The sequence below is a fragment of the Periplaneta americana genome, chromosome 10 (genome assembly GCF_040183065.1).
Source record: "Periplaneta americana isolate PAMFEO1 chromosome 10, P.americana_PAMFEO1_priV1, whole genome shotgun sequence".
In the NCBI taxonomy this organism is placed as follows: domain Eukaryota; kingdom Metazoa; phylum Arthropoda; class Insecta; order Blattodea; family Blattidae; genus Periplaneta; species Periplaneta americana.
In genome coordinates this window covers 183510262-183523831 of record NC_091126.1, presented here as the reverse complement: position 1 = coordinate 183523831, position 13570 = coordinate 183510262, and the positions used below count along the sequence as shown (strand labels likewise).

Below are 13570 nucleotides of genomic sequence, written 5' to 3'. Positions count from 1 at the left end.
TCTTAAATAGTAATAAGTGGGAGATGAAAAATCTTCTTTCTTTAAGTGGCTTCCAAGACAACAGTTGTAGTGATGGTGTTACATGATCGAATTTTTTTAATGTTACAAACGAAACGAACGCAGATATTATGAACACACTGTAATATGTGGGCATGATCAATATTTAGATTCATGAATAGAGAATCTCAATAATCGCAGTAGGGCATCACTAATGTTTGAATGAGATTCTTTTTTAGGTTAAGAGGTAGAATGTTGGTCAAGTATTTGAGGGAATTAATTAAAGAAAGTTTTCTTCCATATGTAGTTCACTTGACTTTGAAAAGTTAAATTTGAATCTACACTACTGGTCAAAAGTTTTCGATCACCTATCACAACTATGGATTTGTGGTTAAAATAGGGATTTCGTTTTGAATATTCTATCATATCATAATGCTAGAGAGAGAAAATATTTATTTTTTTGGTCGATTTAGTTTTTCCGATGTGTTTGTACATTGAAATAAAGTATACCTATAGTTGTTTTCATAGCTGACTGGTAGTGTAAATATACTTCCAATTTTTTTACTGTTTTGCTATATGTAATTGTGGTATTATTTTTATTTTCGTGTTCGATACAATGGCTAGATCCATTTTGTTTAATGCTCATTGATGTCCAATTATTATAGCTTGCTATTTGTCTGGATTTAGTCTGAGTCTAAATTTTTGTGCCCATGAGCTACAGATGCTAGATCGTCATTAATTCTGGTCACATAGTCATTGATTGTACAAGTTCGGGAGTGAATGTAAAGTTTAAGTCATCTGCATATGAGTGGTGTTTAGAATATTTTAAAACGTCGTTTATGTAAAGCATAAAAAGTAATGGCCCAAGAACTGAGCCTTGAGGGATTCTGGCCTTTATGGTAAGCCAATTTGAAGAATGACCACGACTGATACACATTGTTGGCGTTCGTGAAGATAGGAATCAAAAATATCTGAAATTCAATTGGGTGAGTCACTGACTAAGATGAAACTGCCTACTGAAGGATGCTCTGGAAGGAATGGTGAACGAGAGAAAAGTTTGGGGCAGAAGAAGATATCAGATGACACACAACATTAAAGTGTATGGATCATATGCGGAAACTAAGAGGAATGTGGGAAATAGGAAAGATTTGAGAATGCTGGGTTTGCAGTAAAAGACCTGCTCTTGAGCAGGAAACTATATATATACACACACACACACACACACACATTTTTCATATAATTGTGATGTTACTTTTGCATTTTAAGTTGGCAACAAATTAAGTTGAAAGTGTGTTGTTCTCATTATACTCTTACTGCCATTGTATTTTATTATTTTGCTCCCTATATTTTCAAAAATAAGCACATAAAGTGCTGTATTAAATTACGTGTAGCAGTAAACATATGAACTTAGTCATGGGATCGACATAACATAGGGTCACTGCTGAGACATCAAAGGACAATCAATTTTAATTTAAGACTCTAAAATGGGCTTAAACATAAGGAGATGTGAAAAATTAGACTTAACACACTTTTCCCACCCAAGTTTTCATGTATATAAGTACTTAGTTACTTGGAAGGCCTTGGTGAAGTTACACGTGAACTGGTGTTAAGTGTGCAGTAATTGCACCTGAAAAGAGAAAAATGAGATTCAGGCAGCTCATTGGAGCAATAAGCAGGTCTCAACATTTACTGCTGTTGCTGGTTTAAACAGGAAGGTGACAGGGAAGTTCAGAGGAAATCCTCTGCATTAGTGTCAGATTATGTAGCACATGACAAATATGCAGTGGATGTTTGTCTACGAAAAGTGTGTTCGGAAATTTTGGCGATTCTTCCGAACATTGAGGTGGTAAAAATATTTTCAGATGGAGCAGCGAATCATTTTAAACAGAAATATACATTGAGCAATGTGACATTGCTTGCTCGCATATTTGGATTTAACATAGAATGGAACTTCTTTCAGTCATATCATGGCAAAGGGGCCGTGGATGTGATTGGAGGCCAAGTAAAAAGGATGGCATGGATGGCTGCGAAATCGGGGAAGAAGATACAAAGCACTGCAGAATTTTGTAACATTGTGAGCAATAAAAACATCCAAATTATTGTTCAGGAGGTAGCACAGATTGAGATAGACGAAGGAAAGAAGTATCTCGAAAAACGATTTGAACATCTTGCACCTATTCTGGCAACTCATGGAGTTCATTACGTGAAAGTGTTAGATCCCTATGTCATAGAATATGCACAACTGTCTTGTGAACAATCAGTGCGAAAGATCCACAGGTTCCGTGTGTGAAAAGAAACTAAAGTTTGTTCAGATAACAAGTGACATATTGACAGTGTTCCTGCAGTACATACTTGTTAGACTAAATAAATGAGTCAACGAGTGCCGTGGAGTGCTTCTACGTGTTTAATTCCAATGGTTCAAATTCAATCTAAAAGTAGAACTCAACATTCTAATCTATTATTATGAACATAATATATAACAGCCATAGGCATGGGAAATATAAACTGTGATCTGCGTCACCTTATCGTAATCAATAAGGAGGTTAGTGCCAGATTATTAGGAACGTGCTTGAATAACGTAACATACTGTCTTACGCTGGGGAGTTGATGCCATATAGAGTGATAAGCACTGTTAAGGTTGCTGTGACACTCTTATAGTCCTAAAATTAAACACCAATGTATATGGCTTGTATATACAGTATTTAATTACAGAGAAAGTCCTATATATGTTATTAAGTAGGCCTATGTAATACTTGTATCTGCATTAATTTGTGTCATTTAAGATACGTGGTTAAGCAAACTAATTTTTGTATTCTGGAAAACATATTATTCATTTAAATTAATCGTTATGTTAATTTACTACTTATCAAGTTTCATATTATTTTGTACTATTTACAGTTCCAGAAGTGCAACTTTATTTAAAAGGTCAGTCAGTTACACATCACTTTTTCGGCCATAACTCCATTACTAATCGTGGTTTGGAGGTCGTTTTCAACTTAAACTGAAGATTACAATTTCCTTTCCGAACTATATTTTGCAAAATTGTATCAGGAATGACATTTCAGAGAAATCTGTGGAGAACCATGTTCATCCGAAGAGAGAGTTGACATGTATGTCAGTCAGTTACACACACTTTGGACGTAAATAAATAGTATACTTTTTCTATTAAAGACGTTTATTTTTATATGTATCTTAAGTGTGCACTTTCATCTATCAAATCCATCGGTGACACAGTCTAATTTCAACCCATTATACAATTTAGGCAGACATTTTGCTGTCAAAGTGTACTGTAAATGTCAGTTACACGTGGAATTGCTCTAATAATAATAATAATAATAATAATAATAATAATAATAATAATAATAATAATAGCAAAATGAAGACAAGTTTAGTTACTGTACATGTAATTCTAGAGAGTCAAACAATAACAAGTAGCTTATGGAGTAGCAAAAAGAGATAAGTAGGTGTACTGAAGCCGAAATTCTGTTCTTATTAGCCAAAAGCCAATCAGGATATTTAGTGGTAGTATTCTCAATTTTAATCATTATTTCTGAGAAAATATATACAAAATTGGGGATGTATATAAATAGAAGTTTTTTTTTTTTAATTTTCGCCAAAGAATAACATGATAGGATGTGTTTCTGCCAATTTCGTATGTATGCACGGTGAAATTACATTATCTTGTAAATGAAATTATTTATGATTATATCATCAAAATACGCACATACTAATAACAAAAACGAATATTCTAATGGTTTTGCCTTCTTCAGATGGCAGCACATGGACTGCACCAAGAGGTTCGACAGTGGTCTAGCAAGGATAATGACATAATTGTCGCTGCCAAAAAAATGGCAGTTCTTATGGGTCGGCTGTCGCAGTTAGTACGTGGGGAAGGTGGAAGCAGCAAACGAGATCTCATTTCCTGTGCCAAGAGTATTGCAGAAGCTTCTGAAGAGGTAACACGTCTTGCCAAGGAGCTTGCTAGAGAGTGTACAGACAAGAGGATGCGAACGGTGAGTAAAACCATAGTTATGTTTCTTCCTTCTGTTTTTCTTTCTTACTTCTCTTTCTCCATTTTCCTTTGTTTCAGTTTTCTTTCATTATCCTCATTCTCTCTCATTTCTGCTCCTCTCTCACTTTCTTCCCTTTTCTTACCCTGTCTTTGAAACTTTCACCCTTGTTCCCCCCCCCCACTCTCTCTCTCTTTTTTCTTTTGCAATTTCTCTTCTTCATTTTCCCCTTTTCCTCCCTTATTTCCATTCTTTCTTCCTCTCGTTCCCCTTTCTCTGCTATCTCCCGTCTATTTGTCATCCTTCCCTTTCCTCCCCCCCCTCTTCATTCTTGTTTAGGAATGAAATATTACGCTTACAAATAGAAGGGTCCATAGAAAGAACTTTTCTTAAATTTTTCAGGAGAGCATTTCTTAACATTAGTACCGTCATAAGACATTATGAATTGACATCCCATTTAGTTTCATTTACTATGTTACAATGCAGGTTTTGTGCCATTCTGATTTATTAGAAAGATAGTTCAGTTTATTAGCTAACAAATGGATCCAAGAAAACAAAAATAAACAAAAAGTGACTTAGCATGTTCTTTCCGTGTATCATTTAGTTCAACAGATTTACCTTCATGTGTGTTTATTCTGTAGCTGTCAATAAGCTTCTTATACATATTGAGAGACTCCAACGGCACTCTTGTGCTGTACAAATCAACACTTTACATTCATGAATTGTTTCACCACACATCCATTATAGGCAAACATATCAAAACTACAACTTTCATACTAAATAGACTCGCTTCCAACTGAAAACACAAATCAAGTGGAAACGTCTATGAATAATTCTAAAACACGCACAAAGTGGAGACATCTATGAACAATGTTCGAACATCCCACGCACCAAAGGGCATCTAGCTCTTTTAAGTTTCTTTAAATAAAGGACACAGTTTATGAATAGGTCTCTTGAATTTACCATTATTTGTATGAACAGTTACTACACGAATGAAATTATCATCACTGGGATGGACATCCTTCATGACTGCCATCTTCCATTGAAGAAGAGGTAGATTTTCTTCCTTGATGAGGACCAAGATTCCAGGTTGGATGTTGGACTGGCTGGTTGTCCACTTTATTCGAGGTTGTAGGCTGCTCAAGTAGTTCCATTACCATCTCTTCCAAAAAGAAATGCTGAGTTAATTGCTGAATATTTTACCATCTTGATAGAGTGTTAATGAGGGACGACAGAAAGTTACTATCAGGAAGAGAGTGTTAGAGGTTCTCCGATTAGAAAATGTGAAGGAGGAAGGTGGGTATTATCAATGGGATCATTATTGAGCTTGGTTAGAGGTCGAGATTTAAGCTTCTTCAGTTTGATTGCTGAGTGTTGTCAATTCTTCGAATGTGAAGCATTGATTGTGCATAACTCTTCTTTTTTTTTTAGTTGGTTATTTAACGACGCTGTATAAACTACTAGGTTATTTAGCGTCGATGAGATTGGTGATAGCGAGATGAGGCCGAGGATTCGCCATAGATTACCTGGCATTCACCTTACAGTTGGAGAAAACCTCGGGGAAAAAACCCAACCAGGTAATTAGCCCAAGCGGGGATCAAACCTACATCTGAACACAACTTCAGACCGGCAGGCAAGCGCCTTAACCGACTGAGCCACACCAGTGGCTAATAACTCTTCTTAAATTATATTTTAGACTCTTCACAGATGCTTCCCAGATTCCTCCAAACTGTGGTGCTGAAGGTGGGATGAAATACCATACCATTGTTGCAGTATCAGTAAGCTGTTCTACTGAACTTAAAGAAAGTTAACTGATTTCTCGAGCTGCCCCAACAAAGTATTTGCCATTATCACTGTGTGTTGTGAGCAGTTGTCCTCTGTGGGAAATGAAGCGTCTAAGTGCTGCAATGAAAGATTTAGTGGTGAGGACAGAAATTACCTCTAAATGAACAGCCTAACGAATACTCCAGATATGCCTTGACTACTGTTCTACTTCACTGTGTGTCAGTTTTTATTAGAATAGAATCTACACAATCGAGATCAGTGTTGAGGAATGGATGTGCAGGTGTAAGCCTTTCCTTAGGCAAGTTTCCCATTATTTGTTTAGTAGTGGTACATTTCAACTTATAACAGATGATGCAGATATGGATATATTTCTTAACAGTTCGTCTTGCCGATTGGATCCAGTATCGTTGATGTGAGGAAGCAATCAAAAGCTTAGAACCTGCATGTAGTAAGCAAATGTGCTCAGCAATTATTATTATTTTCGTTAAATGATGATGTGGGTGTGGAATGATTTGATGCTTAGCTTCTTCGGAAATTTGTGCATTCTGAAGCTTACCTACAACTTGTAGAACATTATTTTCATCTAATATTGAATTCAAAGGTTTTTACATTCTTGTTGATTTCACAGCATGATTGCTTTGAGCATTGCAATCTCTTGTGGGTTGGAGAACAGTTGCATGATTTTTATGCAACAGTCCAAGGAATTTTTCAGTTCTAATGTGGTCATTTGACGGTAATTCCTTTTATTAATAATTGATACGTGGCAGTTCGTGATGAATCACATGTAGTAACTAATTACTCTTTGCAATTTGTGCAGCTTTGAAATTTTGGTAATGAAATTGTCATCATATTGTGTGCTTAAGAATGTTAATGTAGCTCTTTGTTCCGAGAGGTTGCTTGTTTGCTCTTGAGGAATAGAATGTGGCCAATTTGAGGACTCTTGACTTAGCCATGAAGGATCATAACACCAGGGTCAATTATCAATTATCATTTTAGGTTGAAGTCTTTGTGATACCAAATCTGCGGGATTGTCCTTGGAAGGTACGCATTGCCCTTTACTTAATGGGTGCAGTTTCCTGAATTTCAGCAAGACAATTAGCTACGAATTTCTTCCATTTAATGGAACAAGAAGCTATCCAGTAGAGTAGTCTGTCCAGAGTTGTATCTTAATTGGACTCAAATGTTCCATGGCCCTTAGGACTCTTTTAGGAGTCTTGTTCTAGGAGAACTGCTCCAGAGAGTTCTAATCGAGGAAATGAGGGTCTGATTTATCTGTACTATCTTGGATTTTGCGCAAAAAAGCTTACTGGTTGTTTCACTGAGGGTGTTTGACTTGATTTATATGTGCCCTTTCAGAAGCCTCAGAAATCCATGTATTGCAACAGTTGGAGTTGTATCCTTGGCAAATACAAGCCGAGGAATGCTGACATTGTTTATGTAAGGAAGTTGATTTGACAAAGTTTTCCATTCTTGACTAAGGTTGGAGGTTAATGGTTCATCTCATGAAGGACCTTCTCGCTATAAATGTTGCATCAGGCTTTACAGATTATTACAGCAGGTGGTAGCAGTCACATTGGGTCAAAGATACAGATGCAGTTTTGGATAAGGTCATGTGTTTCTTTAAATTACTTGAATGTTTTGTCTCACTTTGATCTAGACTACTGATGATCTGAAATTGATTCTTGGTAGGTTGCCAGATAAGTCCTAGCATTCTTACTATATCATTGTCCTTGGAAGTTAATGCATGTTGCGATTGTCTAAGCTCAATAGGAATTGTGTTCAAAATGTCTGAATTGTTGGAACTCCATTTTCTTGAATTAAAACCTCCATGACTAAGCATGGTTTGAAGTTCAGTACGAATCTTGATGGCTTCATCCAGATTGCTTGTACCAGATATACAATCGTCCGTGTAAAAATCTTGGTAGACAATCTTGGCTGCTCGAGGGAAGTTGACACCTTCATCCTGAGAGAGTTGCTTCAGATATATTGGAGCTACGAATGATGTGAATGATGTTCCATAAGTGACTGTAGTGAGTGTATATGTCTAGAGTGGTCCATGGGAATCTTCTCTCCAGACTATTCACTGCAGATGATAATTCTTGGATTTGATATTCACTTTCCTATACATCTTCTCGATGTCAGCTGTAAATGCAATTCAGTGTGTGTGAAATCTAAGGATTATAGAGAAAAGGTCATCCTGGATATTTGGTCCTATAAACTGAATGTCATTTAGACATATAAGGTTCTCAGTCCAAGCATCAAATACAAGACATGCTCTTCTTATGTATCTGTCGACCAATTTGTTCAATGTCTTTAACATAAAAGACGATAAGATATTTGGTCGATAAGTTTTAGTTTGGATAAAGTCGCATTTCTCTTCCTTTGGTATGAATACGACCATCACAGTCCTCCAGAATTTCGGAATATACCCAGCTGCAATGCAGGATCTAAATATTCCTAAAATTGGTTTGATGAACTAACTTCATAATTTAGTTCCAATAATATGCTGATGATCAGATAATGAATCAATTAGGGACACATGTGATTCTTGAATCTTTTATCTTAATGTCTCAGAGCAAAAATAAGATCAATTACTACTTGCCTTCTATTTGTAAAAAAGATTGGGACCGAGCCTCTCTTAATTTCGAGCTCAGTTGAGTGCCACTATGGCGTGGTTTCTCCCTTTGACACTTGCCTTGCTATTGAAACCTGACCCATAGTTTCCTGTTCCTTAAGTCTTCCAGAAGTTGAAGGTTGAAGCAGAGTCCCAGCAGCTGCAGAGGTGGCGATTGCAGCTATCACCACCTCCCTCACCTACACAGCCTCCCTCCGAAACTTCAACCTCCTCCTATCTGTTCCCGAGAGTAGGGATCTCTTTTCCTTACCCTTATCATGAGACTTTGATAAGGTTTTGCTACACCTCATCATAGTGCCATCTGTAAGGATGGGATGTTGGTTGTGCACTGAATTAGCACTCTTCTTGGATGCAAGGATGTTAGGTCCTGTTTCTGGGCCTGCAGAGAGATAAAGATGACGTAGAGCAACCCATAGACTTGTAAATATTAGACATTCAGATCCTACAAGTATGGGGAAATTACAGTATATCTACACCCACAACCCCCCCCCCCTATATTGGTGCAAGAGTAAGTATTCCCAGAGGCCCCCAGGTATCTGAGAGGCACCTTTAGAGACGAAATTTACTCATCTGCCATTCAGTCTTCAGCATGGTATGCATAACACCTTGGCTCCGGAGTTGTTCCAGGATCCCTTATTGTAGTATTCAGGGACAAGCCAGCACTTGGTTCTGGCTATTTGCCATCTGCCGACCTGCTCTGGTAGCTGTCAACCTCAGCCCCAGGAACAGATGGGAGCAATGATATTCTTGATTTAAAGTATACCCAATAGTTGTGTCATATTTTGATATGGGAACTAGTCGGATATCAACTGTCATCCTGACTATTAAGAAATCACGTGACAATATTTTGGATGGTGGATTGAATATGAGGAAAATTCTATGGAGAACTGTATTGAATTTGCATGTGACAATGCGAGCACAATGACTGATGTTTCCAGAGATATGAGTTCATTTATTTGTAAAGAAAATCAAAACATAACCTGTCATCATGTGCACTTAGCTGCTCAGAAAAAGCAGAAATGGTCTAGAAAACATTAATGTTGAGCAGTTTGACTATATTATTACTTACAAAAGAGCTTCTACAGCCAAAATATTTTTAAGCTTTGCCAAAAAGCCTCTTAAAGTATTAAAATATGTCTCAATTAGGTGATTGTCACTGTTAAAAAGCTTAGAGTCATAGTGGCACCCTCTGAAAATGTTTTTCTGTGAAGCACACCAATGCAAGACAAGCTGACAATTTCAGAAAATTAAGCAGCAGTTTGAAAGCCAATCTACCAAATTTCACCTTTATTTTGTGAGTTCTGTTCTACATTTTAACTCTCTAAATGTATTCCTGCAAGACGAGAAATCTCTTATTCATCAACTTTATTTTAAGTTAAATAGTTTTTACACTGATATAATTTTCGGTTCCAGAATTAGGGAAGACAGGATGATTGTTTGGTGTGAAATTTACTAGTAGGTAGTTCCACAAAAGTGGTGGTGATCTGGTCATTCAAGCAAAGGCCAGGGTCTACATCAGTGGTTCCCGAATGTTTCTAATAGGCCACCCTTTAAAGACCCTGAAAATCCCATGCCCCCCTACATTTATTACAAATATATTTTTTTTCTCAGTAGGCCTAACAGTTATAATAGAAAATACATTAAAATGGAGTTTCGAAATTCTCAGAATCATATCACTAATTTAAAAAATCATTATTTGAAAGGATGTGTGGCTGAAACAAGAATGTCTTCATATCTTAATGTAATTGAATTCAAATGCACAGAAACAGATCTTATTCACGCTTATCAGCATTTTTTTAAATCATGTGGTAATACTCACAAGAACACAGAACAGTGTGAAAGGGTGAAATTGTTTTTCTTCAAGGAGCTCCATAATGTTCGGTGCCAAGTTGTTAAGGCACAACTGAGGTCACTCCACATTCAAACGACTCTGGTGTTAGGTGTTCATAAGGGTCAGTGTTTAGAATCCTGTCTCATAGAGGTAAGGAGATGAGAATTATACGAGGACTTTTTGGTAAGCAGGAGGGAAACTGACCCAGAAATCTTCCAATCCCATTACTTAAAACTGTTCTTTGGCACTCAAGTCTCACTTCAATTCAATTACATTCTCTTGTATCTCATCTGGAAGAACATCCACATCAATTGTCAGATAACTCAGGAAAATAACATTTAAACTCATCTTGAAGCATATACAGATATGTACTGATGATATCTTTCCATTCTCTGAGGTCATATTATTTCCCATCTAGAAGCTCATTGAATCGAGGGAATGAAGAAAAGTTGGTTTTTGGAATATCCAGTTGACGCTTCCATAGTTGTGTGTTTTGCAAGAAGGCATTTACTGCACCATGAACATTTATTATGTTGGAGTTTTTACCTTGTGGTTTGCAGGTGAGACTACAAGATTTCAAATAAGTCTGCAAGGTACATTAGGGAAAGACAAAGCTCTCATCTTTGAATAAATCATGAAGCTCATCTTTTCCTTCACTTGAAAGAAAAATTTCTGCCTTCAGTTCATATAACCTGCTAAGCATATTGCCCTTCGAAAGCCAGAGTACTTTTGTGTTCTGCACTGAGGTCATAACAAAGGACTTGGCTTTATGAAATTAACTGCTTTCAATGCGAGATCCAGTTTCTGTGGTAGAGTTTTAGAAGTTAGGGCCAGTAAGATTGGATTTTTTTCTTTGGCAAGTTTTACGAAGCTAGGCATTGAACCTAACATGGCTGGTCCTCTGTCAGTACAAATTCTTGTAACAATATCCCAAGACAAATCATTTTCATTCAAAAATTCATTAATAGCAGAAAACACATTGGAACCTTAGCACATTGTTTCCAGGTTTTTAGAAAACAACGTATCTTCTATTACTTTTTTCTTGTCTACAAATCGACAATATACTATCAACTGACACTGTTGAGCTACATCTGTGGAATCGTCACACTGCAAGGCAAAAAATGGAGATATTTTGTTCATTTTCCTCTCACTTTCCTCTCCAAAAATAATTCTGATTGCTTTAAGAATGGAAGGTTTGATTAGTTCTCATCAATACTATGTGGTTTCTTGCACTTTGCTATTAAGAGAGAAATTTCATAAGATGCTTCAATAACCTTTTCATTTCTTGCTTGAAAGCTCCATAGAATCCAGTCTGATACATTTAATGAGTTTGTTCTTTAGTGCAGAGTGTGCTGTTGTTAAATGACGTTTCAGACCTATGGGCCACAGAGAATCATTGCTAAGGACATTATGGTAAACAATACATTGCAGCAGTTGGACACCATCATTCTTAATAAACGAGAATCCATACTTAATATAGTCTTCATGATATAATCTTCTTTTAGCAGATATAGCAGACATTTTCACATGCAGTACAAAAACAACTAAAAGATTTTATCTACACAGCACAATATTAAAGTTAAAACTGAGACATTAGAACAGCATAATACACCAGCATAAATGCTCAACTCAGACTAACAGTGGCAGCAAAGAGCACCAAAAGGATGGCGTGACTGCTCCTTGGTAATATCAAAGCAGATATTGCCAACTGTGCAAAAAATACTCTCGCTCATAAACATTACACACACAAACACGCACGTGCACACACACTCACACTCACACTCACACTTTTCTCTATTTATCAGGCCACGTTTTCTTTTCTTTCTGAATCATCTGTGCCACCCTCCACAAATCGCTCGTACCACCCCAGATTGGGAGCCACTGGTCTTCATGAAGAAATTTCTCTGAATGAGAGTCAGTTGAATTTTTTTTCTGATGTCCGATTGTTTTACACAAAAACGTGTGAATATATTACAAAAAAGTGGCCAATTAAGGAAGAGCTTTTAGAGCATGCTGAAGTTACTCTTGTGTTCTATCAAAGAACTGAAAATAAAAGAAACTGAATCCTTAGAAACAGAGTTTAGTTGTTTCCAGTTTCATGCTTTATCTCTTGACAGGAATGAAAGGGCTGATGAAATTTGGTTTGAAATTTCAAAGATGACAGATTCTCTGGAAAAAAATGTGCCACCAGCATGGCTCAGTTGGCTAAGGCACTTGCCTGCCAATCCAGAGTTGCACTCGGACACGAGTTCGATTTCCTCTTGGGCTGATTACCTGGTTGGGTCATCTCACTATCATCAATCCCATCGATGTTGATTCAGCGTCAGTAAATAACCAAGTAAAAAAAAGTACACTTTGCTAAGCAAGTTGATGATGGAAGTTGTCTTAGAAATCTTCTTTTCAAATATTAGATTTGTCACGTTTTTTTAAAGTCCAAGTATCAGATGCATAGATAAGGGTAGGAAGGATTAAGCTCTTCTGTATGTGTAATTTGAACTTTCTTCTTGAAACTTTCAGTTCAGCATGTCCAATAGAAATGGTAAGTCATCTTTGGAAATTGGAGTCTGTAGTTCCACAGAGCAATTCTCCATTGGAAAGATTTTTTTAGTTCAGTGAGGAAAAACAAAACAGAATTTCGTACAAATATCAACACAGAATTTTTACAAGACGGCAATGTAAGGTGCAAAATAGGCAACTAGGCTGTATAACTTACAATATGTGGTTTCATCCTGCTCTCAAATATATTTGGAGTAGATGTATATCCTACAGGAGAGACTGTAGATGAAGAGACATTTTCATTTGGTAAGAACTGTTGTTTAAATCTGTAATAATCGTACATACATTAGTTGCAGTTTTCTGTACACCCTACCCCCCCCCACCCTACTTTCCTCCCATTGCTTTTAGTCTTCTAGAAATTTGGCATCTCTGCAGATGGTACAATCATTTTCTAAAAAACTTGACTCGTGATCTTGTTGATGTTTATTTCATGTTCATTCACAGTGTTCTCTACCAGTAATCCTAATCTGCACACAAATAGAGGAAACAAAAGCTGGTTCATACATCAGGAGAAAAAGGTTTTACAAATGCAGCCATTCGAAAAGTATTGAAAAATGTTTTAAATGTTCATTGATAATAATTAATTGTATTTTTTAATATTAATATGAAAAAGTAATTGATTTCAATATGTCTAAAAATTAATTTCAATACTGTATGATTGTTTAAAAATCACTCAAAAACAAAATGGCGTTTATTCTGCCACCATCACTCCAGTTGCTGCTAACATTATTGCTACTGTTACAACTACTGCCATCA

General features: G+C 36.6%; 1 protein-coding gene across 17 annotated transcripts in view; it reads left to right on the top strand.

Annotated features, from left to right (window-relative positions):
• The window catches only part of Vinc (vinculin), a 299829-nt gene that overhangs the window by 214952 nt on the left and 71307 nt on the right, over nucleotides 1–13570 (top strand). For all 17 annotated transcript variants that reach the window (XR_011334655.1, XM_069838599.1, XM_069838600.1 and 14 more), the window contains one exon: nucleotides 3768–4010. Coding sequence is in view for 16 of the 17 variants with exons in the window: in XM_069838599.1 (XP_069694700.1) it covers nucleotides 3768–4010 (243 nt within the window). In the remaining variant the exon portion in view is untranslated. The remainder of the gene's footprint in view (nucleotides 1–3767; nucleotides 4011–13570) is intronic.